The sequence below is a fragment of the Arvicola amphibius genome, chromosome 18 (assembly GCF_903992535.2).
Source record: "Arvicola amphibius chromosome 18, mArvAmp1.2, whole genome shotgun sequence".
Classification (NCBI taxonomy): Eukaryota; Metazoa; Chordata; class Mammalia; order Rodentia; family Cricetidae; genus Arvicola; species Arvicola amphibius.
In genome coordinates, this window is record NC_052064.1 from 12,537,117 (window position 1) to 12,564,273 (window position 27,157).

At 39.7% G+C, this 27,157-nt stretch overlaps 1 protein-coding gene across 1 annotated transcript; it reads left to right on the forward strand.

Annotated features, from left to right (window-relative positions):
* The first annotated feature begins 22 nt into the window (after positions 1 to 22).
* Slc25a40 (solute carrier family 25 member 40) lies at positions 23 to 25,412 on the forward strand. Its single transcript, XM_038315434.1, has 12 exons — positions 23 to 206; positions 3,988 to 4,059; positions 4,164 to 4,288; positions 6,047 to 6,106; positions 8,923 to 9,029; positions 12,322 to 12,389; positions 14,083 to 14,207; positions 15,351 to 15,524; positions 17,212 to 17,321; positions 19,316 to 19,397; positions 23,451 to 23,531; positions 24,035 to 25,412. Exons 3-12 carry the CDS (start codon positions 4,189 to 4,191, stop codon positions 24,139 to 24,141), a joined length of 1,014 nt encoding a protein of 337 aa, XP_038171362.1. The 5' UTR covers positions 23 to 206; positions 3,988 to 4,059; positions 4,164 to 4,188; the 3' UTR covers positions 24,142 to 25,412.
* Positions 25,413 to 27,157: the final 1,745 nt, after the last annotated feature.

A 27,157-nucleotide genomic window follows, 5' to 3' on the forward strand; every position in this document is an offset into this window, starting at 1 on the left:
TCCGCCCCCGGGCCGTGACTCCGCCCCCGGGCCGTGACTCCCAGGCTCGCTGAAGCGCCCTTGGGGTTCCCGCGCCGCGCTGCGGACTCGCGAGTGGGGAGTGAGGCGCAGCCCCGGCGGTGGATGCAGTTAGCCTCGCAGGCCGGGTGGCCATCAGCACCTGCTAGGTTTGCTGGGACACCGCCTTGCAGTCGCCGCGCCACCAGGTACGCCAGTGAGCCGCGTGTGGGACGCGGGGCCGGGCTCCGGCTGACCCGTAGACAGGCCGCAGAGGTCCTGGGTGGTGGCGGGGCGGGGGTCCACCCGGCGGACGCGACTCTCGCTGCCCTTGGGGACTTTTGTTCTGTGCTCATCTGTTCCCTCTGTGTATATGTGTGATTTTTTTTTCTTTTTGCAACGATAAAAGAAAATGAAGTCTCAGGGTTTTTCATCTGTAAAACCGTAATAATAATGGGATTATGTCAAGACGAAATTGAGGTTATTGTGATTTGTTCTGACTTTTGCTTTATAGATGAGAAAATGCGTCACAAAACTTGTTTTGAGTATACTTCTGCTTGCTCACCCTTACAAACGTTGTGTTTTGTTCTGTTTTGCATTTCTTAACTCCTGACCACAATAGACTTTGTTATGGTGTTGATTTTTGATGTAGTACCTCAGGCCAGTCAGTACAAATAAGTATATTGAAGCACAGACAAGTGAATTGTGGAACTGCTAGCCAAAGACAGGACACCAAGATGGATTAGGATTGCTAAAGGAAATGATTTTGTTTTGAACGGGTTAAGGATAGAGCCCGGAGTTTATGGAACTGTCTGTCTTTATTAAACTGTTCATTAGACAGTTGGAGATATTTGTATTCACAGAGTCTGGGAGCGGGAGCCAGGAAGGGGAAATACACATTCAGACATTGTCCTGATGGATTTGAGTTTATATACACGTGCTTAACAGATCTCAGCAGGAGGCGATACAGGTCTAGCAAACATTTAACATTTTCAGAGGAAAACTCGGTTTTCGAAATGTAAGCTACAGAAAGAACACGGGATGTCCATGTTTGTAAAATGCTTTAAGTGTTTGAGAAACAGTAATACAGACTAGACTTGAAGCCCCGAGGGAGGGCTGGAATGCCGTGGAGTGGGTAGAGCACGAGGGATACAGAAGTGGGGATAGTCAGAGGCTGGGGAAAGGAGCTGGGAGCTGGAAGAGAACCAGGGACAAAGCAATGGTGGGAAGTCATGGAATTTTCTGCAGAATTGAGGTGGTTCCAGCGTCACTAAACATAGGAGTTGGTTCATTTTGAGGCTCGGTTTTAGTTTGAAAAGGGGCATAGTTGTTAGCTGTTGTAGGTGCTGGGAGAGTAGCCTCCAAAGCACAATAAAGATCTCACACAGCGAAGAGCTCTATAATTGCTGTCATTCTGCTGACACAACTACTCCATTCCCAAGAGGAATGGAGGGCTAACACCTGGAACGGAGACCTGTGGCTTTGCTGTGTCATTCATTTCTTTAGGGACACTCTGGGTGATAATGTGGGGAAGTGAGAAGTTTCTCCACCGACGCAGTAGAGTAGTCCAGATCAGACCTGATCAAACCCAATTAGGGAAAGCCCACGTTTAATGGACCAGTGTTCCCCGGTGACCTTCCAGCCCCCCAGAGAGAAGAGTCCTTCAGGTGAAGGGTTTCCATTCAAGAATAAATGAACGGGGCTGGAGTTATGGATAGTAAGAAGCTGTATCAAAGCATCCTGCTGAGAAAAACTGGGGAATATTGAGCAGAATTATGTGTGCCCAACTTGTTTGTTTGTTTGTTTGTTTGTTTGTTTTTGGTTCTTTTTGATTTTGGTTTTGATTTTGAGACAGGGCCTTAGGTAGCTCCAACTGTCTTGAAACTTACTGTGTAGACCAGGCTGACCTCAAAACTCAGAGATGTGCCTACCTCTGCCTCCCAAGTTCTAGAATTAAAGCTAGAAGCCAACTTGTGGCGCATAAACTATATGAACTATATGCATTCTACGATAGCTAAGAATGTGGCCCAGCACATTTGTAGATAACCGTTATCAATGTCACAAAGATAAACATTTAGACACTGCTGGAACTAACTAAACTTGTATTTGGCTATGAATCAAGAGAAATGAATTCATTTAGAACTGGTCTAGCCTTAAAGTAACTTTACTATGATCATGGGCAAATTCTAAGTGTGGTGTGTGTGTGTGTGTGTGTGTGTGTGTGTGTGTGTGTGTTTGTCTTGTTCTGGGCACTGAACCTTGTGTTTACCACTGAGTTACATCTGTAGCCAAATATTAGCCCCCTTATTCTGTAAAATTTTTTTTTTGCTATTAATGAAGTTAATATCTGCTCGGTCTACTTCACTTTTGTGATTATCAAAGGTGGCCTAATCTGCTCTTTTCAGATTAAGTCACACATAACCAAATGAAAGCTTTATATTCTTGAGTTTACATGATGAATACTTTAATAATGCCTATCACTTTTTTCTCCCGCTTAAGCCTTTCTTGCCAAAAAGTTTTTCTGTTTTCTTTCCTATCCATAGGAAAGCTTAGACTTAACCGCTACCTACTGCTCACTTGAGGCCTCTAATAGTAGCTCTTTGTATTAGGTTCATTTACCAACTGTGTGTGTGTGTGTGTGTGTGTGTGTGTGTGTGTGTGTGTGTGTGTGTCAGAAGTGCAGAGGCAGAGAGGTTCAATTCAAGGCCTCCAGGAAGCAGAGGACAGGGAGGGGCCGAGACAAGTGGAGAGAGTTGTGAATGCACAGAATGATTGGAATGACAGTGAGTAGTCTGTCTTTCTGGAAAGGAAGTTTGCATCAAAGTGTATTTGTGAGCGAGCCGTGGATTGGCTGTGAAGTCGACTGGTCTGTAAGGCCCTAGCTTCTGTTCCAGCTTCCCGAGAGCTGGGATGTTCACCACCGCCCCAGGCTTTGTATTAAGGCTTGTTTTGTTCTGTTTGAAAGTGGGTGTGCCTAGATATTCCGAGCTGTCCTGGAATTCACTTTGCAGACCAGGCTGGCCTTGAACTCTTGTCTCTGCCTCCTACAGCCCTGATTAACGGAATGTACCACTATACCTGGCTCTGTATTATTGTTTTGTTTGTTTTTGAGGCAGGGTTTCTTTGTGTAGCTCTGGCTGTCCTGGAACTCACTCTATAGACCATGGTGGTCTTGAACTCAAAGAGATCCACTTGCCACTGGCTCCCATAGTGCTGGGATTAAAGGTGTGCATCATAAATACTATAGCCTAACTGCCTTAGTTTCCTCACTAAAGTAAGTATAGGAAGACTACAAAAAGATACACGAATAGGAGATTATCAGGATGGCTTTCCACTGAGAATTCGACAATAACCTAAGTATAAGAGATTGTTTAAGCATTATTTATACACTCTGCAGAGCATTAGAAATGATATGAACATTTATCAGTGTATGTATTATATTCGTAACAGAGTAATAACAACCTAAATATTATTTACTATTTTTCTCAAAACAGCATGTACTCATGTATCAAAGTCTAAATTTGTTTGTATGTATAGATACATATATATGTATATATGTCTTCCAGAAAGTAATAAATATTGCTTGTCTCATGAAGTTCTTATGAGATACCCATTAAGGCCATGTGTTTTTAATTTTATAACTATGAAACAACTATTAATATGCAGCAGAAATTGTGCTACTTTGTGCTCTATTCTGGAATAGAGAAGGGGTCTGAGTCATGTTCATCTTAAACGTACTGATTCTGTAAATTCTTAGTGGTTAGCTGCTTTTGTTCTGGCCTTGGTCAGAGGATGTTTCCTTACCTGTTGGTCACCTGTCCTGCAAATGTGCTACTCACACAGCTTAGCCAAACACATCCTACCCGAGGGCATGTGCTCGTTATGGTAGCGGCACACTAGCTTTCATCTGTATCTTATTACTTTTGACAGTGATAAAGCATGCACTTTGATATAAATTTTATTCTGTCCTATTTTGTTTTATGTTTGCAGGGCTGAGGAGCAAACCCAAGACTTGAGCATGTTAAGCGAGCACTCCTGGTTATTGTTTTTATAGTTTGGCAGGTAATTTTGAAGATATTTTCCACTAAGCCTTATTACCTATATACACGTATTGTATATATTATATTTGTGTGTGTACATGTATTGTTTTATCTTTGCTTCGACAGATTTTCTTTTAAACTTGTTAAAAATATGGAGCCTGACACTGAGGGTCCGCCACCAACAATACAAGTAACACCTCTTCAGCAAATGATTGCCTCTTGTACCGGAGCTATATTGACGTCACTAATGGGTAAAATTATGTTACCGGTAGAGGTTATGTAACTTTGAATATTCCATTTGAGTTTATTATTCGTGAAGTAATGATATTATTTTTGAGGGGTGTGTGTATGGGATGTGTATACGTATACATATTTGTTGTTTGTGTATGGGTGCATGTAGCAGGCAGAAGTCAATGTCAGTGTCTTCTGCCGCTCTTCCCCATATTCGTGTGTGTGCCTGTGTACGTGTGTGCACATGTGCATGCATGCATATGTGTGTGCAGTTATGTGTGGAGGCCAGTTCGAGACAGCCTCTCACCGAAGCCAAAGGTTAATGATTGATTAGCAAACCCCAAGTCTTTGCTAGGATTTCAGCCCAGTGCCACTGGGCCGAATGTTTAACATCGATGCAGGGCAGAGGATTCAAACTCTAGTCCATGTGCTCGTGTGGCGGGCACTTTACCAAGTCCCCAGGCTAACGATAGTGTGCGGTATGTAGGATGCCAGTATTTCTTCATCGGCATGATGATGTGAAAAGAACAGAAAATGAAGAGAATTGAATCTCTGTCCTTGCTTTTTCGCTCACGGGTTGCCGCTGCACTTGGGAATGATACCTGTTTTTCTGAGGTTTATCTTTTCATTGAAAATTAGGAGTCTCAGCTGGGTATGCTGGCACATGCCTTTAATCCCAGGTCTTGGGAAGCAAAGGCCTGTGGATCTTTGTAGGACAGCCTGGTATATATAGGCGTTCCAGGACAATAGTAGAAAGACTCTCCGGGGGAAAAAAAGAAAAAAAAAACAGGGAGGAAGAAAATTGTTTTTAAAATAAGTTATTGGAGGTCTCTATCAGCATTATTAAACGTTTACAGTTTCTGTAGGTCTTTCAAAATAGAAAAGGAATAAAATTATATTTGCATATAGAATAATATAATTTTGTGCAACTTAAGAGTTTCTTAAATTTTTAAGGATTACTTTTTTTATGTTTCATAGAGTGCATTTCTTACAGACAAAGCCAAATGACAAAGATGATACTGTAGCATTTGAATGATGTTAAGTTGACTATTTAATTAAGATAGCAGGTGATTAGAACATATAAATCAATTGCTTTGTGGTGTGTTTGTAGGTCAGAATTCAAGTTCACTCTGACCTTACAAATTATCTAATGTGACTTTCTTGTTCTCTGATGAGGAATCGTTTTCTTGAAACCACAGTTTGACATTTTTTTCTGATTTTCATGAACTAGAACATACAAATAAAAATAAGATGCAAATTTTCTTTGTTGTTCCCAAATGGATGGCCTAACCTAATGCTGCAGATGATTTCTGGCTAGCCTACCCCAAGTCTCATTTCCTACAGGCTTTATTTGATACAGATAAATTGATCAGATTGGGAAGTCCAGCACTGTCCAGTTTTTAGTCGCCTATAATAGGAAGCTGTCCTCAAATCTTTAGACTTAGAAGTTTCAGTCATTGCTTTAATGTTTTCTAACATTGTAGTGCTTTAGTCTTAATACTAATGGAGCTGTAGCTGCAGATAGAAATGCCTTGTGCTTGAGACGTCGTTCGCCGTCTGCCTTCGCTAGCTGAGGACACACGCGCAGAGAGCCACGTGTAGGAGCAGCAGAACACCTCCGTGGTGGGACACACGTTCGGTGTTGTTCTTAGATAAACAGCTTACACATCACATAGACACTAGGAAGAGTATGAATTGATGGGTAGTTTTTTAAATGACCATGTACCTCTTAGAGATTTAGAGATAGCATATCTTAATCAAAACTTTTATATTCGTAGTGACACCCCTGGATGTTGTTAAAATTCGACTCCAAGCCCAGAACAACCCATTCCCCAAAGGTATGTATGTTGGATACCGTGAGGTGTTGTTAGAGTTTTAAACTGTTACTGTACTCATTTTCGTTTCCATAGTATTTCTGTTAATTTATTAGAATTGATGTGTTATCTAAAACCATTTTTTTTACCTTTTAATTGTACTAATGAGATGCAGGCAGAAAAAATATGTATGGTAGTATCCTTCTTTATTTATTGTATATTAATACATCTATCCATCTGTATCTTAACATTTTTATGGACTACCTTATTGAAGTAGAGAATGACTGTATATGTGAGTATATGCTATTCAGATAACAATAGTCCTTTTCTGTCTCTCTTTTTAGAACAGGTTTCTAAAAGATATCAACAAAACATAATAAAATATAGTAAGATAAAACAAAACCATCACATTAAAGTGCTTTCTTTCAAGTGTTTTAAAGAAGTTATTGGTTTTCTTGATTTCAACCCTGAGTTTGATTATTTCTTGCCATCTATTCCTTTTGGGTGTCATTTTTCTTTTTTATTCTAGAGCTTTCAGGAGTGCTGTTATTGTAGGAGGTCTCTCCTTTCTTAACGTAGGTATTTAGTGGTACAGGTTTTCTTTCAGAACCACCTTCCTTGTGTCCGACAAGTGGGCGTGCTTTGTACTCATTGTTGTTCACTTCTAGAAAGACCTTAACTCATGTCGATCCAGTTTGCTTAGTTTCCACGAGTCTGCAGGCTTTCTTCTGTTTCTGTTGTTGGTACCCAGTTTTAATCTGTGGTGGTCAGATAGGATGGAGGGTTTCAGTTTCCTTATATCTGTTAGGATTTCGTTGTGTCCTAGTATGTGGTCAGTTTTGGAGAAAATTCTATGAGGTGCAGAGAAGAAGGTATTTTCTTTTATGTTCGGGTGAAATGTTCTGTAATATCCGTTAGGTCTGTTTGGTGTCTGACATCAGTTAGCTCCCACATTTCACTGGTTTCTGTCTGGAGACCTGTCCGTTGGTGAGAGTGGGGTGTTGATGTCTCCTACTCTCAGTGTGTGAGGGTCAATGTGTGTTTATTTTAGCTCGAGTAGTGTTTCTTTTATGAACTTGGATGCCCTTGTGTTTGAGGCATAGATGTTAAGAATTCAATGTAGTGTCCTTCCCTATCTCTTCTGATTAGTTTTGGTTTGAAGCCTATTTTGTCATATATTAAAATGGCTACACCAGCTTGCTTCTTAGGTGCATCTCCTTGGAATATCTTTTTTCATTCTTTTTAAATTTTATTTATTTATTTATTATGTATACAATATTCTGTCTGTGTATATGCCTGCAGGCCAGAAGAGGGCACCAGACCTCATTACAGATGGTTGTGAGCCACCATGTGGTTGCTGGGGATTGAACTCAGGACCTTTGGAAGAGCAGGCAACGCTCTTAACCGCTGAGCCATCTCTCCAGCCTTCTTTTTTCATTCTTTTACCCTGAGTTGATGTCCATCCTTGATGTTAAGGTGTGTTTCTTGTATACAGCAGAAGGATAGGTCTTGGGTGTGTGTGTTTCCCCTCTTAATTTGCTGGTCTGGGATTATTTATTTCTTGTGTTGCGGGGGGGGGGTGTTTTATCACTTTAGTTGGTTTGTTCTGTCTAGTACCTTCCATAGGGCTCGATTTTATCATGGAATGTCTTATTTCTCCATTGTGATTGAAAGTTTTACAGTCTGGGCTCTCTTAAGAGTCTGTAAAACATTTATCTCTCTAGGCCCTCTGACTTTCAGAGTCTCTATTGAGAAGTGTTATTTTAATAAATCTGCTTCTATATGTTACTTGTCCCTGGCAGCTTTTAATAATTTTTTTTTGTTCTATATGTTTAGTATTCCAGAGAAAACCTGATAGAGTTGGGTCAAATAACAGGATAAGTAGGGGGAAGATTGGAGGAGAAAGTCTTCCTGATCAACCTGGCATGGGGATAGAAAGGAGGGGGAGGCCGCAGAAGGTGTCTGCTGTAGAGATGAGGGTGAAACTGGGGGACTGTATTTGGAAGAGAGAAGGGGGAGAGGAAGGTCTGCAGTTAGCATACCTGTCTCTCTCTGTCATTTTATAACGCAGTATTGTTCATGACTTTATGTGGAATTGGATAAAAGTAGTTCTATATTTTATCAGATGGACAAGAGCACCAATCTATAATCAATCTTTGAAGACTTTGTAAAGGTAGCATATCAAACAGAAGTAGCAGAAAGTTGACTGAGCTGTGATAAGTTGCCTTATTTGAATCCTCCCTATTCTGAGAATGTAGCTGAGTGGGTGAATTGCTTTCCTAGCATGTATGAAGCCCTGGGTCTCAGCATCAATACGGAGGAGAAAATAATAATAATAATAACAATAATAATAATTTTAAAAGTAAGCTAAAGCTCTCCTGTTGAGTCTGTAGGAATATGGTGAGATGAGCATTTATATTGCAGATTAGGGCAAGAAAATAGTAAAAAGATCAAAAGGTTATGTGTACACATTAAAGAAAGTTGTGGATGCAGAAGGGAACCCCTAGACCTATACATCGTGACACAGAATTCTGTCTCACTGAACAGAGAGGACAGTTCTGTCAGCGGTGTGAATCCATCAAGACCAGTTGTGGTAAGTTAGGTAGAGCTGACAGCTGTCTAGACGGCAGTACAAATAACAGGACAAGCACTGCATGCTTGTGTTTGTGACGTTTGTTCTGTGTATTCTGACAGCAGATTTCCCTCGTGTGCAAGAGCTGACATGTAAACATGCTCCTCCTTCTTCTAAACTTTTCTAGTCTCGCTATACTTGCCGCTTATCTGTAAAAATAAAGTCATCGTATGAAGTAATCACTGGTTATTGGACTCTTCTTTGTTAGGAAAGTGTTTTGTGTACAGTAATGGACTCATGGATCATATGTGTGTCTGTGAAGATGGGAGCAAGAAAGCATGGTACAAGAAGCCAGGAAATTTCCATGGAACACTGGTAAAAGATGCTTTTATTTGGAATCTTTGTATGTTTTCTGTTCTTATATTTATTCTTCTGTGTGACTTTCTAATTATAAGGGAATTAAAAGCCCATCATACTAAATCATGGTAAAGAATACTTTTTACAACTTGCTAACTTTAATATGTTTATCTTGTTTATATAGGAAAAAGAAGTAACTTTTAAAGCCATTTTTAAATTTTTTGAGATTTGTAGATCTCCCATGCTTTTAAAAACATACAGCGTCATGTATGCTTGTCCCGTATCCTTGGTAGTATTACCATCAATGTACTTTTAAAGAGCACTGTGAGGAATTTGCTTGTTTCCTTTGAAGAACAAGACCCATTTCCTGGTGTTCTCAGCCGCTTTGTAACCTCTGGCAGCTTCTAATCTGTTCTTAATTTAGAAAACTTCAAGATGTGAAAAATGCCGTGTAAATGGAACCATGACACATGCTGCCTGTAGGGTCGGCATTTTGACTTCACATCGCCCGGACCCCTGGGGATCCATCCAGGCTGTGTATGAGCCTTCTGTTGGCTTCTGGTCAATTGCTCACTAGTTTGGTGTAGGTGTGCTACATTTCCATTCAGGGTTGTTTGCAGTTCTCAAAATTGGGATGAAAGCTGCTACATTCATTTTGTTTGTCTGGGCCAGTGGGATGGTATGTGAGATAAAGTTATTTCTTAATATCTCTAATATTTTAAATTTCTATCCCGGCTTGGGGTAAAATGAAATCTTTACTATGTTGGGGCTTGCAGTGAATTTTGTTTTGTTTTGGATTTTGAAATAGCGTCTCTCTATATAACCCTGGCTGACTTGGATCTTCATATGTAGACCAAGCTGGCCTCAAACCCATAGAGATCTGCCTTCCTCTGCCTCTTAAGTGCTGGGATTGAAGTGGTGTGCCACTATGCCCAGCTTCCAGTGCGCTTTTTAACTTGTAACACTATCATTGAAACATTTTTTTCCTAAATGTAGGTTTTAAATTCACTGTTGATTTTTGTTATTTAATTAATAGACGAATTATATTGATGCAGTTACAGATGTAAGTGCTTGCCTTTTCCCTCTCTTTTGTTTTTGTTTCTTTTTGTTATTTTTCTTGCCTTCCGTTCTGTTACATGCTTATCTTTTCCATTTTTAGCAGTCATGCTTTTGTGTAGTCTTTCTTAGCTGAGCAGTCTATTTTTTTTTTAACTTCAAGTATGTTGATAAATGATCATTCTGTGTTTTTGTTTTGTTTTTAACGTTAGCTGCTTTGAAATCTTTATCCGGGAACTCAGACATCCCAATTTCCGTGTTTGTTATTGTCTTGTCTTTGTGTATTATAACACCTTTCTAGTTCTTAGAATGGACAAATTCTAGTTAAACATTTTGTCTAAACTTTTTTTGAGGGAGTGGCGTGGTTTCACAGAAGAAGAGGGAGTGCCACGTGGTCAATGCAGCATAGCTAGAAACCTAGGTTCTCCACTCACCTCCAGCAAGTTTGGGGGAAACTTGACTATGGGCAGAAGTGGGAGTTTTGGCTCTTTCCTCTGGCTCTGGGATGGCGTGATGTCATTACTGTCGGGTGATGGCACAGTTCCTCCCGCTCCACCATTCCTCTTCTGTCACCACCGCCTTAGTGTAGTAGACAGAATGTTATCTGGGGATGGAAGTCTCATCGTGGTGATGCTCTGTGACACCAACCCCCTGAAGGTGCTACAGAGCCTCGTCCAGCCTTAAAGGGCATCGAGATGACGACCTCCTTGGCTTTTGCTGGCGTGGTTCTGAGCAGTGGTTGGCTGGAGGAGAGCAAATGTATCTTAAAAGGTCTCTTCCTCTTCCCAGCTTGTGAGTAGCCTTTCCTAACACAGCTTTTAGAGCTGCAGAGTTGTGATGTGTCTGCATCTTTTTAGGCATACGTAGGGTACTGGTTTATAAATATGCCTTGTTTTATTTCTGTGTTTATTAGCTGATGGACATTTAGGTTATTTCCACTATGGGAAGTGAATAATGCAGTTATGAACATGTAAATTTTTGTGTGAACATGTATTTTAATATCTCCTGCATGTGTATCTCGAGTTGAATTTTTGGGTTGTGTGGTACCACTTTAACTTTTTGAGAAACTGCCAAACTGTTTTACAAAATGGGTATATCACCTTCCTTTCCCATAAGCAATATATAAGGCTTCAAAACTATCCAGTCCTCATTGGGACCCCTTTTCTCCTTCTCTGCTTTCCTCCCCTTCTCCTCCCCCCTTCTTCCCTTCCGTCCTTCCTTTCTGGGAGGAGGTTTCAGTCTGCTGCCTTGGCTGCTCTTCCTGGCTGAGCCCCACAGATGACCCCAGGCATGTGCTGCTGCACCTACCTTGTCTGTCTAGTTCAGTCGTCTGGTGTGTTTGGTGTGCAGTTCACTTGCACAGTGGTTAATGATGTTAATGATGTCAAACATGTTTTCCATGGTGCTATTTCTATCCCATCTTTTAAAGTTTTTAATTATTAAAGTGTACGAGTTTGTCTGTTCATTTGCTTTAGTTTCTGATTCCTCTCCAAAGTGGTCTTTAATGACACTGTCTCAGATTTCATACTTAGGAGAGTTTCTGTGATCAATTCTGTACTTCCTTTTTATAGTTATGCTATAAAACACTTTTTATTTAAAGAATTTTTGATTTATGTATATATGTCTGTATTAATCTATGCCCACATGTGTGTGTGAGTATACCCACAGAGGCCAGAAGAGAGCCTCGGATTCCCTGGAGATGCACTTACAGCAGTTGTGAGCTACCTATATAGGTGCTGGGATCTGAACTCAGGTCCTCTAGAAGAGCAAGCTTAACTGCTGAGCCATCTCTCCAGCCCCTCAAAAGCTTGTTAGATAGAAAAATAAGTTGTTGTTGTTTTTTTAAAAAACAAACAAACAAACAAAAAACCGAACAAGGGCCGGGCGGTGGTGGCGCACGCCTTTAATCCCAGCACTCGGGAGGCAGAGGCAGGCGGATCTCTGTGAGTTCGAGACCAGCCTGGTCTACAAGAGCTAGTTCCAGGACAGGCTCCAAAGCTGCAGAGAAACCCTGTCTCGAAAAACCAAAAAAAAAAAAAACAAAAAACCGAACAAGTAATGGAGACTTTAGTCTGTAAGAATATATTCTACCTTACATATATGAAATTTCTCTTGTTTTTAAAGAATGACTCATAAGTACAAGAAACTTGTATTTTAGAAACGAATGTTTAAAATATTGAAATTACCAGTTACTTATCATAAATTTTATCAGCTTTAAAGATGGGTTTTGTTTACCTTTCTGTTACAATTTTAGGATGCCTTTTTAAAGATTCTTCGAAATGAGGGCATCAAATCCCTGTGGAGCGGCCTCCCTCCTACTCTGTAAGTTGATGTTTTCTTCTTGGCATGGCTGTCATCACGGTTGTTCGTCACCGTTGAGCAAAGTTGCATTTTAGTATTAGGACTCTTTCGTTTCCTGAAGTTTTGTTTCATGAGTTTCACAACTGTACATTTGGTGTTCTAGACGGACGCAGAACCCAGGGAAGGGTGTATTCATGTATGTGGTTTGTTACAGTTACAGCACACCAGGTCTAAGGCAAGGGAAAAAACATGTGATTAGGTGACCCTGTGTCACTTTCTAAAGCCCTCTCCTGCCATAGCACAGGATGTGCTTACTCTGGCAACAAGTTCCTTCAGTGTGTCACGTGTTTCTGCCTTGGGAAACTGACCTGAGTTTTAGAATGTACGGTTATTCTTGCATGTTGGCTACATGGAGCATTCTCTTTGTAACTGAAAACGTCATACCCCAGAAAGAAAGGAGTTACATGCCACAAATCACACCTTTGACCTAGACAAACCATTGAGGAGCTTTAGACATGCTTAAAGTAGTCTCCTCAGAAATATTCTAGTGGCTAAAGGTTAGCATACAAATAGGCCCTCATGAAGGTACTATAGAAAATTTAAGAACCAAGCCCGCTCTGTTAAGTTTTTGTTGTCCACGGTTTTTATTTTGTTTTGTTTGAAAATAAATAATTTGGTGTTTTTCTTCTTGTTGCGGTAAAACTGTTAGGTCTACTGAATATTTATTTATCTGGTTCCAGTTCTCTGATAAGTACAGATTTATGAACGAATACTTTCAATGTGAAAAGCTGAATATAAAAACTCTGGCAGGCTTCCCCTGCTTCATTTCTTCTCACAATTTCCTCTGCTTTTTTATGGAGGGGTTATTCAGTCTTGAGTCACACTTGAGGCATATCTTTTAATGCTATGATAATAGTGCTAGTGACCACTATTCAGTCCTGTTTCTGAATTCTTAGCATTGACCATCTCTATAGAGTATAAGAATTCTAAGCCGTGGTCTGTCACTGTGACTGTTTATGATACTCCATAAACATAAAATGATTGCTTGTTGCTTCATCTCTATGATAAACGGTTGCCTGAAATTTTTATTTTAATTTAATTAATAATTCCCTTTGATATTTTCATCTAAAATCTCATCAGAATTCCTTCACAACTAACATATATGATCGTGGCAGTGCGATTGTAATCTGCTACTTATAGGCACCTGTGATAAATGATCTGTGGTTTAAAATTTTACAGTAGTTCTTAGACTTTCAAGAAAAATTGGGGTTGGGAAGATGGCTCAAATGGTGGTAGAGTGTGTTCCATGGAAGCCTGAGGACCTCAGTGTGGTTCCCAGCTTGCCCTTAAAAATGTCAGGCACATTGATGCACCACTGGGGAGACAGAGACAGGATGTCCCTGTTGCTTGCTAGCCAGATCATTAGCTTGAGGTGCAGTGCGAATCCCTATCCCCAAAAGAAGTCGGATGGAAAGCAGCTGAGTAAGACACTTCACATTGACCTTGTGTCTTTGTGCATGCACACACTCACGCACACATTCACGCACCTGTCCAGGTACGTACACATACATACACGCAGATGTGCACACAAGTACCTTTCTTTCAGGGGGTAGTTATAATTTCTAGTTTAGCCCATATAAAAACGTATAATATGTGAACTTAACAGTATAGCTGAGGCCGTGGATAATTCCTAACATACTTTGTGTTTTAACAGAGTGATGGCAGTCCCCGCCACAGTTATTTATTTTACCTGCTATGATCAATTAAGCGCTTTTTTGAGAGCTAAATTAGGAGAAAATGAAACCCGAATACCAATAGTTGCTGGAATTGTTGCCAGATGTAAGTAATGAATTTGTTTTCATTTTGATTTCTATTTAGAACATCTATTTAAATTCTGACATTTACAGAGAATCTGTTTAATATACAGAATTCTGGTATGATGTATTTTGCATTCTAGTTTATATTAATTACTGATATCTATACTCCAGAAGTCATGCAGTAAGTAGGTGATTGCCATCAGAATGAGATAGGATTATCTCATGTTCTTTGAATCATTATTAAGAATGATTTTAGAATTTATTCTTATTCACCTACATTTTCAATATATTTGAGACCATACATGACTCAGCTCAAAGCTTTAATCACATTTCTTATAAACTCGAGGATTCAAAGCTTAATCAGAAGGAAGACTGTGTCTGTGCAGAGCATTTTCTGTTAAAGAGGCTTATGCTGGACTTGGTAGCACATGACTTTAATGCCAGCACCTGGGAGACAGGCAGGTGGTCACTAAGGCTGGTTCTATAGAGAGAGTTGTGTGCCAGCCAGGGCTACATAGAGAGGCCCTGCATCAACATGAGAAGAGGAACAGTCGTCCATCTAGTGTCTCTCTGGGCTCTCCGGTTGACTCTAGCATTTCTAGTATTACCCTCGAAAGAGCTAAAGTGAACAAGAAGGTATATGTCAATTCTAGCACAATTATCATGAGAAAAAAAATCTTTTGACATCATTAGCGATTCTATTTTATTCTTCACAGACATTAAGAATAACTGAAGATAACATAGACACATGAAGTATTAATGTAGAAAGGAAGAATAACTGGGGGCGGAAGGATGCAGGGAGCAGAGGGTCCACGTGGAGATGGGGACAGGAAACAGAAATCAACCAAAACAAAATATATTCATTTAAAATTTTGAAAAAAAAAACCAAAGTATATTTGTAAATGCCACAGGAACCTTTTACTTTGTCAGCAAATTAAATTTTTAAAAATACAAAGTATAGACTTAACCTGGCGGAGAGTTTCTCCAGGGTGAGGTTTGTTCATTGTGCTCCTGGCGTGCTGACCCCTGCCAGTTCCCCAGATGCAGGAAACTTGAGTGTATGACTTGTGGCAGTGGGGAGGGGATTTAAAACAGCAAAACCTAAGTGTTAATTTCGGCTCCCATCATATCTGCTTTCATGTTTCTGTTCTCCTGTTTGTATTAGTTGGTGCAGTAACAGTGATAAGTCCATTAGAGTTGATCAGAACTAAGATGCAGTCTAAGAAGTTTTCTTACAAGGAACTACATCGATTTGTGAGCAAGAAAGTGTCTGAAGATGGCTGGATCTCCCTTTGGAAGGGCTGGGCTCCTACTATTCTCAGAGATGTGCCTTTCTCAGGTGGGGTTTGTCTTACTCGTCACTGCTAGTTTTAGACCTTTGTATTGGGTCATGTATGAATTTTACTAGGTTTTAAACTCTTTATGGTTAAAAGTAAACTTTTTTCTGTATTGACCACAAATGTGTTGTTCATTGTTTGAGTTTGAGATTTGCACAAGCCTTTAATGATTGACCAGTTTCTAATTCGGGTCCTTGTGCTTACTCTTGTGTCTAATTGCTGCTAAGCATTTGTTGGTACATAGTCATACTCAGATAATACAAGCTACCTTAACACTATCCTAAATAAGTCATAAGGCAAATAAAATACAAATCAAACTATTATAAAATATACTTAAGACCAACTTTAAGTTAACTGAACTCTTAATTTTCAGTAATTAAAAACAAACATTTTAAAATCTCATGTCTGTAATAGCAACACTGAGATCTGGAGAGATGAGGATCTCCGTGAGTTTGAGGCAAGGCTAGAAGACTACACAGTAAGACCCCCATCTCAAAAGAAAAGCAAAAGCAAGAGTGAAGAGCTGGCCCACAGTTAGGAGCACTTGTTCCCTTTGCTCTTCCTGTGGAAGGACTGGGTTTGGTTCCCAGCTCACAGATGGCAGCTCACAGCCATCCTAACCAGTTCCTGATCTGACATCTTCTGATCTGGCACCAGGCGTGCCAGACACATGCAGGCAGAAACATAAAATCAATTTTTTTTCTCTTATAAAGGAAAACATTTACTTGGAGCTGGCTTACAGTTTCAGAGGTTCAGTCCATTATTGTCATGCAGGGACATGGTGTCCTGTAGGCAGACATGGTGCTGGAGAAGGAGCTCTTCATCTTGATCCGCAGCCAGTCTCTCTGAGCTACTTCACCACGCCTTGCTGGTTCTTTTTAAAATTGTATATTATAATAAGTATGCTTTATAAGGCTTTGTTGGTAGTATAGTTGCAATTGAGATTTTCCTATTAGCTGATAGCTAACTGCATTTTAGAAAAATGAATGAATGCTATTTTTCTAAATATCTTTTGAGCTTTTTTTGTAGATAATATACATTAGGACTTTATTTTTCTTAACTTTTTCTTATATATTAGTAGTCACTGTTGCTACAAATTTTTGCTGCATATCTTTTATCAGTCTGAAGAAACTTTTTATCTCTATATTTTCAAGAAATTTAAGTTTGCTTTAAATGGAAGGGTTAATTTTCTTAAATGTTCACCATCATAAGTAGGCTCTCCCATGGCTTTATTAATTTAGTATGTAACATGAATTATACTAACTACCCTTATTTACGAAATACCTCCATCTAGCCACCGTGTATGGCCTTTTATGTATGTTCAATGTGCTTTGTCTCTATACATTCCTGCACTGTGCTGTAGATTGCTGTACCTGTCCTTTCTCCTGCTTGCATTGCTGCACTGTGTCCTGGATCGCTGTTCCTGTCCTTTCTCCTGCTTGCCCTGTCAGGTGTTTGTTCATACTTTAGCTATATTGATGTAGAAGTTTTTGTTTTCTTAAAAGACTCTTAAAATATTACTCAGAATTTCAGTTTTCCCCTTTTTAGTCCCACTTAGTTTTAAGCATAAATAATGGTGTGTCAAGACTAGAGTTTCTGTTTTACTTTGATTTGTAACATTATAGCTCTATTCTCTAAAGTCTACATTGTGTTTTTAAATTTGTGCTCATTTCGTTCTTTGTTTTATAGCGATGTACTGGTATAACTATGAAATTTTAAAGAAGTGGTTGTGTGAGAAATCTGGTTTATACGAACCGACATTTATGATCAACTTTGCTTCAGGGGCATTGTCTGGTTCTGTAAGTTTTTTTGTTTTATTTTGTTTTGTTTTTGTTGTTGTTACTGTTCCAGAAGATTGCTAATTAGTATTGAAACAGAACAAGATCTTATCTAGTATTTCATGTATATTGAAAGGACATTTTTTTCCTATTTTCAGAACATAAATTATTAGCCATTAAATTATTTTCAAATGTACGTTCTGTTTTTACTCTCCACACTTTTGAACAAACTTGTATTGGTTAGACAATTCCAGTTACCATGATTGTGTGGATGCAGCCCTTGTTTCTTACAGAGTATTTGCAGTACATTAGGTCAATCAGTGAACTAGATATGGATAGGTGATTGTCATGGAGTTTTATCTAATATGTATCACCAAACCAAACAGACAATGTTCTAGCCTCTGCTGCTGTGGTTCTTTGGAAACATTTTGGCTATTTAGAAATTTCTAAAGGAATTCGAGAAACATTGAAAGCAGAAGGGAAGAATCATAAAGGACCATTTTTGGGACTAGGAAGCTCATCCTTCCTCACCCTCCAAGTGGTACAGGTTCATCCTTGGCCAGAGAGTTTTCTTAGATCCATATACTTCCAAAATTAATGTGTGGTCATTTACTGCACGACACGGACAAATCGTAGCTACAGAGCGCATGACTGAGTCGGCACTGAGTGCTGAGAGGTGGAAGCAGGAGGGCCTGGGTGCTGGGCCAGCTTGGACTACATGATGACGTCCGTTGTCTTTTAAAAAAAAAAAAAGTGAGATGTAAAGGGCTGAGTAGAGAGGTGGGAAGTTGCAGGAAAACTGGAATAATATGCCAGAAAACCTAGGATAAGGCATCTGGTGTTGAACATGCAGAAATCAGAAAACAGGTTCAGATCTTGGTCAGTTCAGCTAGCAGTAAACACAGGGCAAAAATAATTAGCGTTGAATGATGACCTCGGGGTACGTCAGCTCTACAGGAATAGGGACGACTACAATTTAGTGTTGCTACCGAACATAAATTGTTAATTTTTAGTCTAGAGATTATTGGCAGCATTCACATCTTTCAAGTAAAGGTTTGTCTGTACAATGGCGGCTGCTCATGGCTGTGATGGCGCCACATCAGGAGTGTCTCGGCTGACACTAGAATGTGCAGGAGCAGCCTGTTGCCTCCTGACCGTGGAGCTGAGAAAATGGCAACGTTTTCATATTGTCTGTAGTCTTTGCAACTGATTTCAAGAACAGCACATGGTTGCGATGAAATAAAATATGATATTTAAGAGACATTTTATGAATGTATTTATTCAGATGTGAGCTAGGAGGCAAAAATGCTGTATATAGATATTGTATCAGAGATGAGAACATTCTTAAAGGAATTTAATTATCTTTTTAAATCTTAAGGCAGTATGGAAAAAGGTGTTAAATTGCATTACTTTGAGAAGAGTTTAGAAAATGTGGTTGTTGAACCATTGCAGCTATAAAATCGATTCAAAGGTATATGGAAACTAAAAGTTTGAAGTACATTTTCATTAACTTTTAAATTTAATTTTTCTAATATTTGGAAAATATTTCCTGGAATTTTCATATGCTCAATGCATACTGAAGTATTTCTACTTTAAAATATGTTAAAAACTAAGTGTGGTGCCTCATGCCTGTAATCCCAACAGTTGCCAAATATAGACATCAGTGTCAAGAGTTCAAGAATCCTTGGCTCCTCAGTTGAGGTGGAAGGCAAGTCTGAGGTCTGGGAGGCCCACCCCCATACGCACTGACAGCACATAGTACAGTAGCATTGTATGACACAGGAGAATCAGTTATGAACACTGGGTATAAAGCCACGGAGGACTTTCTGAGGCAGTTTACTTTTATGATAAATCCTTGAGATGTAATGTATTTTCATCAATAAAAGATTTACGTATATCTGGTTTATTTTAAAATCCAGTTTGTGATTTTGTGATTATCCATATTAAATCCTGTGCTAACACATTTTTTTAAATATTTTTTTAAAAATTAAGGATTTAAACCTGCTTTTTGACAGTTTGCAGCTGTTGCGACTCTGCCATTTGATGTAGTGAAAACACAGAAGCAGACACAACTCTGGACGCACAGCAGTGGGAGAGGTGAGCTCAGTTACGGCGCCTCAAGACCATCGCTTCCTTACATGACTTCAGGGACACAGAAAATCAGGAGACACTGCTGTTTCTCTTTGACCTCATTCCTCTTTAATGAAACTGATAAAGGTGTACTCTTAGAAGGGAATACCTAGAAAGTTAAGCCTCTTAACTGCTATGAAGAAAAAAAGATCACTTTTATCATGAAAAGCTACACTGTTATAATTTTTCTTGTAGTTTGTTTCAAACCTATTTCAAATTTATATTTTTATTCACCATTTAAGTACTCTTTTAAATAAGTTAAGACAGATCAGTATGAATGACAAAAAAAAAAAAAAAAAAACCAAAAAAAAAACAAAACAAAACTAGCCAACCATGGCTACATAGTAAGACCTCGTTTCCCAAAAGGATGGTAAGAAATTACTTAGGAAGTTTTTTTTTTTTAATAAAGTTGATTTTTAGTTTCCTTAATTCTTACTATTTTTCCCTATCTGCTTCATCCTCTTTATTTTTCACGTGTTTGTAACTTGTAACTTCTTCTAGAATGAAGTGTGCTCTTATTTACTCCTACTAGACCCTGCCACTCATACCAAAGTCTAGCAAACCTGGTTGTGACTGTGCATGCCTGTAATCCCAGCATTTGGGGCATGGAGGCAGGATCGTGAGTTCAAAACCATCCTAGTGAACATGGTGAGACCTGTTTAGAAAAGGGAGAGATGAGAGGAAAAGGAAAAAGAAACGGTATACAACAGGCCTAAAGGAATTGCCCATTATAAAATGTTTTGTATAAGCTTCATGATGACTTAAGTTAATGTAAATAATGTTTTCTAACCTGTGATTGATTTCACAAAAAATTGGCATTGTTTCTTTATAGATTCCTATAAATTAATCTGAATGGCTTTATCTTTGACCTACTAAATGCAGAGTTTTCTGTAATATTAGACACTAATGAAGCTTGGGGGTTAATTATAGTTTATCCTCTCGGTCTCTTTTCCCACGGTGAGCCCTCTAGATGCCTGAGCACCGTCTACCTTGGATAACTTAGAGTTATTTTGTTTTCCTTCCTCCTCTTCAAAATGCATTTTGCCCATTAAGTATCTGTGGCGGGAGTCTTCTGTCTGCTGTCATTTCTCATAAGCAGTATGGCTGTGGCATTGGTGGCGCTGAGACCAGGAAGCCGTCCTTTTCAGTGGCTGAAGTCTAACCTTTTTTCTAGTCAGTGCCTCTCTTTTTCAGCTCACAGTGCGGAACCTTAGAGGAGATCTGGGTTGTTTTTCTTAGACCCCCCACTGTCCACTTTGACCTATTGCTCCTCTTGAGTAACTGATGGATTACCACTCCAACAATGTACATAGGGGTTGCAAAGTTATACGATAAATAGTCCGGAGCTGTTTTGTATTACACATCATTTTTATTACACATTACTTATCCTCCCCTCCACCCCCGAATAACTTTGCTCAGTTTTGAAGTGACGTCATTTATCTCTGAGTGTCTTCCTCGCTTTCCTGTTGCTGTGACAACACCATCACAAGGCAGCTTACAGAAGAAAGCATGTCATGGGATCAGAGTTGAGAGGGTGAGTCCATGACTGTCAGGCTGGCAGCGGGCTGCAGCAGTAGCTGAGAGCTCACATCTGAGGCAGAGCGAGACAGACAAGAGACACTGGAATGGTGGAGTCCCAAGTGACACATCTCTTCCAACAGGGCCATACCTAATCCTTCCCAAATAATTCCACCAGCCGGGAACCTAGGATTGAAACCCATGGGCCTGTAGAGGCCATTCCCATTCAAAGCGCCCGAAACCAGGCATAAAGTCAGCGAACTGTGTATGAAATGATATGCCCACTCTTCATCTGTTACTCAGTGGCTGAGTGTCTGTTCTGGGCCAGGTCCCAAGCAGCAGAGCACCAATAATTAAGGTTTTCAAAAACCTACTAGAAGACAGGGAACATTCAGAAGCACATAGGTTATAGTAAGTGCAGTTTTATAACATTTACCTCATCTATGAACACATCATTTTTAATTAATTTCTTAAAAACTTGGGCCACTAAAATTGTTTATCATGTAAGACTCTTGCCACCAAGCCTGATGACCTGAGTTCAGTTCCCAGGTCCCACCTGGGAAGGAGAGAACTGTCTCCAACAAGTTGTCCTCTGATCTCCTCATGTGTGCCACGGTACATATTCATAAGTGCACAGATTAATTATTAACATTTTAAACACCATGATACTTAACTTCATTTTAAACTTAACCCAAATTTGTCTGTTTTCTAGAGCTTAAGTTTCTCCAAACATATTTGATAATTTAAATATTATTTAAATTGTCGATCATTTTCATTCTTCTTAAATATTTAGGAAATTAATACAATGTAGCGATTTTTGTCTTTTTGGATCCTTTTTGCCTTAAAATCTATTTTGTCAGTCACTGCGAAGTGGTGCATGTTTATAATCCCAAGACTCGGGAGGCTGAGGCAGGAAGATCCTGAGCTGAGGCCTGGCTGCCTACATAGGAAGACTCTGGCTTTTATGAGAGGAGGAGAGTCTGCCAGCGCCTTAAGCACAGCCCTTCCTGTGTGGTTTGGTTTCTGTTTTCTTTCCGTGTCTGTTTCTTCACGAGTGATGTGGATTTTGTCTAGTCAGCATATTGCTGGGTCTTGGGCTTTCGTCCAGTCTGCAGTTAAAACAGGCATTTTTAGAGGATATTTTCTGTAATCTCTCTGTCCTGTTTGCTTCAGTCTTGTGTCCTTCAGTCTGCCTTCATAACGACAGATTGGCCTTAGTATAAACATTGCTAAATAAAATCTTACTATGCAGTTCTCAAGACCAAAGGAGGCAGCATAGGGTCGTTTGTTCATTTTCTGGCTGGTCCCAAGCATAGACAGCTCTTCGGCCAGGAGTGGGCTGTTCACAGGAGAGCCTGCCTGCCTCTGAGGATTGTTTCCAAACTTACTGTGTCTTTATTCTGTGGACTCAGCCAACTGGATAGAAACTGTGTGCAGTGAAGGTGTGAACAGTTATTTATGGGCTTCATATTTGAATTTAGTGTCATCCCCTTTTAGCGAAGTTTTCATATCTTGTCCCTCATCCCCATACTCGAGTGGAATAACTGAGGTGTGTTGCTACCTTGAACCTATCATTTGAAGGAAATATTACAGATCAGATTAGAAAGCTGTGTTTGAAGCAGAACTGTCAGGAGAAAGACTCATCCTCAGAACCATTCTTAGACAGAGACATTTTTTTTCTTCTGTTAAAACTACAGATAATAAAATTGAAATGAAAATGTTGTTTCTGGAATTGCCTTAGATGAGAATACATTAGATATATTAGGTGGGTTTTCTATAGCTCCTCCTTGCCTGTATACTGAGTACACATTTGCATGTAGAGTTGCCGCCTGTTTAAGGAAGCCAGGTATTAAAAATTGAATTTGCGTCTGGTGGTTCACATTTGTACCCCAGCACTCAGGAAGCTGAGGCAGGAAGATTGTGACCTTTGAGGTTAGCCTCAGCTAGAGAGTGGCTCAGCCTAGGCTATGTACTAAGAACATATTTGAATATAGCAAAGCAAAACAGATTGAAAGTAACTCCTAGACAAACATATTTTATTACAATGACATATTTTATTACCAAAGATAATACACACCTTTATTCATGTATGGTCTTGTAAAGGTTTGACTAAGAATGGCTCATATATTTGAATGCATGGTCGCAGTTAGTGGAATTGTTTGAAAAGGATTGAGAGGTGTGGCCTTCTGGGAATAAGTGTGGTCTTTTGTAGGAGATGTATCAGTGGGGGTTGGGCTTTGGCCCAGTGTTTCCCCCTCTACCTGCTGCCTGAGGATCCGGATCTAATAAAGCTCTCAGCTACTTCTCCAGCACCATGCCTCTCTGCTCCCTGCCATGATGATCATGGACTAACTCCAAAGCCCAATCAAGTGTCTTTTTATACAAGAATTGCCTTCGTCATGGTGTCTCTTCACAGCAATAGAGCAAGAACCAGGACAGATCTGTAATACAGATTGTTAAGTTGTGTTTTACGGTGTTTTTGTTTCCTTTTAACGTTTTTAGTTCCTGTGCCTTTGCATGTGTCAACCTGGGCTATAATGAAGAACATTGTTTCTGAAAATGGATTTTCTGGGTTGTTTACAGGTAAAAATCCTTGCTTTACAGTCTTTGAACACAATTACTAGTTTTAAATCTTCTGTAATTCACTTCTAAGAAGTGATACTTAGTATTTTATATTTATGATTTTCTCTTAAATATTGTTATGTTCAAGTAATGTTCAATAGTAGCTTTATTGTTATAAGTACAATTTGAATTTAAAGTTGGAAATGAGCAGATGAGCAGTTTGTTCTGCTCTTTACTACCTATTTATGATAATGGAATTTGGTATTGTAATTCATAAAATTTGGTCATAATGAGCCAAATGCTGCATTATTAAAAAAAATGAGGTAAGCCGGGTGGTAGTGGTGCATACCTTTAATCCCAGCACTCGGGAGGCAGAGGCAGGTGAATCTCTGTGAGTTCGAGGCCAGCCTGGTCTACAAGAGCTAGTTCCAGGACAGGCACCAAAGCCACAGAGAGACCCTGTCTTCAAAAACAAAAAAATAAAATAAAATTTATTTTCTCCTCTCCCCCATTCTTTTTCTCAGGTCTGATTCCTCGATTAATTAAAATTGCTCCTGCTTGTGCCATTATGATCAGCACATATGAATTTGGAAAGGCTTTTTTCCAGAAACAAAATATTGAAAGGCAGTAATTCTCTTGATGGACTTTTGACTTAAAATGTCAACCAAAGCCAAACGAGGTGAAGATTGATAGGCAAGATGGGTTTTTCAACATTATTCTCTTACAGTGTGAATTTATCAGTCTTCCCTATAATTTAAATGAATAATAATTTCTAATCTACCTCTAAACCATAATCCTAGTTTTAATTTTATGAGATTTTAAAAACATAATCCAGAAGCTGCAGCCACTTTGTAATCTTTGCAGAGAAAGTGACTTCTTAGAAGAGAAAGGAGATTTCTGAGTGCATCTAGCATTCCCCTTCTCTGATGTTTCTGTGGGGCATATTTTCACTGGTGTATACCACGCAAATTTGGATCTGCAGTAGAAACCCATGCTGTACGTAGACTAGTGGGAGTAAATAGTTTTGAGCACTCTTCACCTGGCCTGTCTCCCAAGTGTCATTGCTGTAGAGTTCTTCAGGTCACTTCTACAACTCTTTCTGATAAAATGAACAAACCCTAATCCAAAAGACCAAAATATAAAATGATCCAAAAGTTTCAAGTCTTTTCTGTGACATCCCCTGATGATGCTGCTACAAGTGGAAAAGCACAGCCTTCCTTCGGTGACAGCATACGGAACGTAGGCACACAGAGACTGCACACAGATTGCCTTCCGGCTCTTTGTATAAATTGTACGTGAAACGTGAATATGTTTATCACTAAGTAGGAATGAGGTTCTTAAAAATTAGATTTACTTGTTTTTTGTGTATGTCTGTGTATATATGAAGGTCAGAGGCAAACTTTGATGAGTTAGTTCTTACCTTCCACCATGTGGGTCTTGGGATTTGAACTGAGGTCCCCAGGCTTAGCAGCAAGTGCCTTTACCCACTGAGCCATCTTAATGGCCCAGGAATGAGAATTTTAAGTATGATTGGAATGTAGCTCAGAGGTAGAACACTTGCCTTTGAAATGTGAAACTCTTCAGTTTGATCTCCAGCACAGATGATAAATAATAAATGAGATGGCAATGTAAGAAATGCTGTTCTGTTTTACTTATTCCAGTGAAGCAAAAAGCACTTTATTACATTCTTTGTGCATTCTATGAAACAGGAAGTATTCCCTCTCTGCCCCAACAGCATATTGTATTTGGTGACAGTGATCTCTAGTGTTGGTGGGAGAATAAATGTATTATAGAAAGCGTTTGTATGTTTCATCAGAAATAAATGATACAGGGTTTATTGTATCATGGATTTTTATGTTACAATCCTGTGTTGATTTACATTAAAATTTTAATATATCCATATATGTATTTGCAATTTTTTTCATCAAAATATTTTATGCGGCTTAAAAGTACCATTATTCTTCTTGGCAATGGCTTTCATATTCAGTCACTTTATAATGCTATGAAACACACACATAAAAAAGTTCATTAGTAAACTTAGCCTTTTCCTTAGTTTTGTTATATTTCTTTTCGTTGTTCAACAAGGACAAGAGCCTGAGCCAGAAACGTACTTAAAATAGTATCGCCTGGTACGTGAATAGTTCCCTGTGCCCCTGTACTGTGTTTGGGAAAGTTGATTATGATACAGTCAGTTAAATATATCTGATTTCTAGAAGTGTTTCTAACTCACTACATACGAGATGACCCAGGTTAAGAGCAATAGCATCTCTTCCAGAGAGGACCTGGGTTCAGTTCACAGCACCCACAACTGTCTGAAACTTCGGTTCCGGGGCATCCACTGCTCTCTCTGGCTTCCATGGGCACCGTACACACATGGTATACATATATGTAAGCAAAACATACACAATAACTTTTTTAAAAAAATATTTATTATGTATACAATATTCTGTCTGCGTGTATGCCTGCAGGCCAGAAGAGGGCACCAGACTTCATTACAGATGGTTGTGAGCCACCATGTGGTTGCTGGGAATTGAACTTAGGACCTTAGGAAGAGCAGGCAATGCTCTTAACCGCTGAGCCATCTCTCCAGCCCAACAATAACTTTTAAAAGAAATAAAAATTAACATTTGCCCTACATTTAACTCATAAAGAAGCATTAATACTGTTATGGTTTTGGTCCCTGGTCCCTTTAAGAGACAAGCCACACCCACTCCCCCCCATCCACTGAGGCAGGCTGATCTTCAGCTTCCGGCCTGAGCTCGCTCTCTTTCCCATCTTCCTCTCGGAGAGGCAGCTTTGCTTCTGCCTCTCTCCCCACTTCTCTGCTCCCTCCTCTCCCCCCCACCCTTCCCCCTTCATAACTCCCTGAATATTCAACCCCACTCTGCTAGTCATGTCTATCCATGTCTCTGTCTTCTGCCCGCCCACCATGTGTATCCCTGCCTTGGGACCAGCCACTGCTCTGGGACCGGCAGCCCTCTCTGCCTGGGACTGGCTGCTCCCAGGGCACACTGTCTGCCACCACATGGCCCACTACCACCATTTGGGACCTACAGCATTTCTGCTGCCTACTGCCACCAGGGATCTTGCAGCATTTTTTTAAAAAATTATAAAAAAAATACTTTAAAAATAACTTTCTGTGTGTTGTAGGAGTATTTGGATAAACTTGGTCCATAAAATGGCTAAAATATCACACTTTTAATTTTTTCTAAAAGTTTTGTCTTCTAAAATACTGTAACCATTATTGGCGTAAATGGATATTCTCAGATATCACAGTAGAGACAAACATATGTGCTTCTTGGGTGTTCTTGAGGCATATGCTATAGAATTTGCTGTCTGTGCAAGTATAGTGTTCTCTCTAATGTTGACTGGTTGTGGCCTGAATGTGAAATATTCCTCAGAGGCCCAACAGTTCAGACACTCGTCCACAGTTGGGGGCCTTGTTCTGGAAGCTGTAGATCTTTTAGCAGCTAGAACCTTGCTGGAGAAACACTGGGTAGGGCTTCACGTTTGATAGCTCGGTGCCGGTTCCTGTCACTTTCTCCTGATTTGCAGTTCCGTATAACCAGCCTGCTTCTCACTCTCGCTGCTACCATGATAAACTGTATCCCCAGGAAATAACAACACATGGACCTTCTCTCGCATTG

Bases quoted from the DNA above. Each gene is read 5' to 3' on its own strand.
- Slc25a40 (XM_038315434.1), top strand. From the start codon at position 4,189: ATGGAGCCTGACACTGAGGGTCCGCCACCAACAATACAAGTAACACCT. The intron at 9,030-12,321 runs GTAAAAGATGCT...TTACAATTTTAG, and splicing joins GAAATTTCCATGGAACACTG to GATGCCTTTTTAAAGATTCT. The intron at 14,208-15,350 runs GTAAGTAATGAA...TGTTTGTATTAG, and splicing joins TGCTGGAATTGTTGCCAGAT to TTGGTGCAGTAACAGTGATA.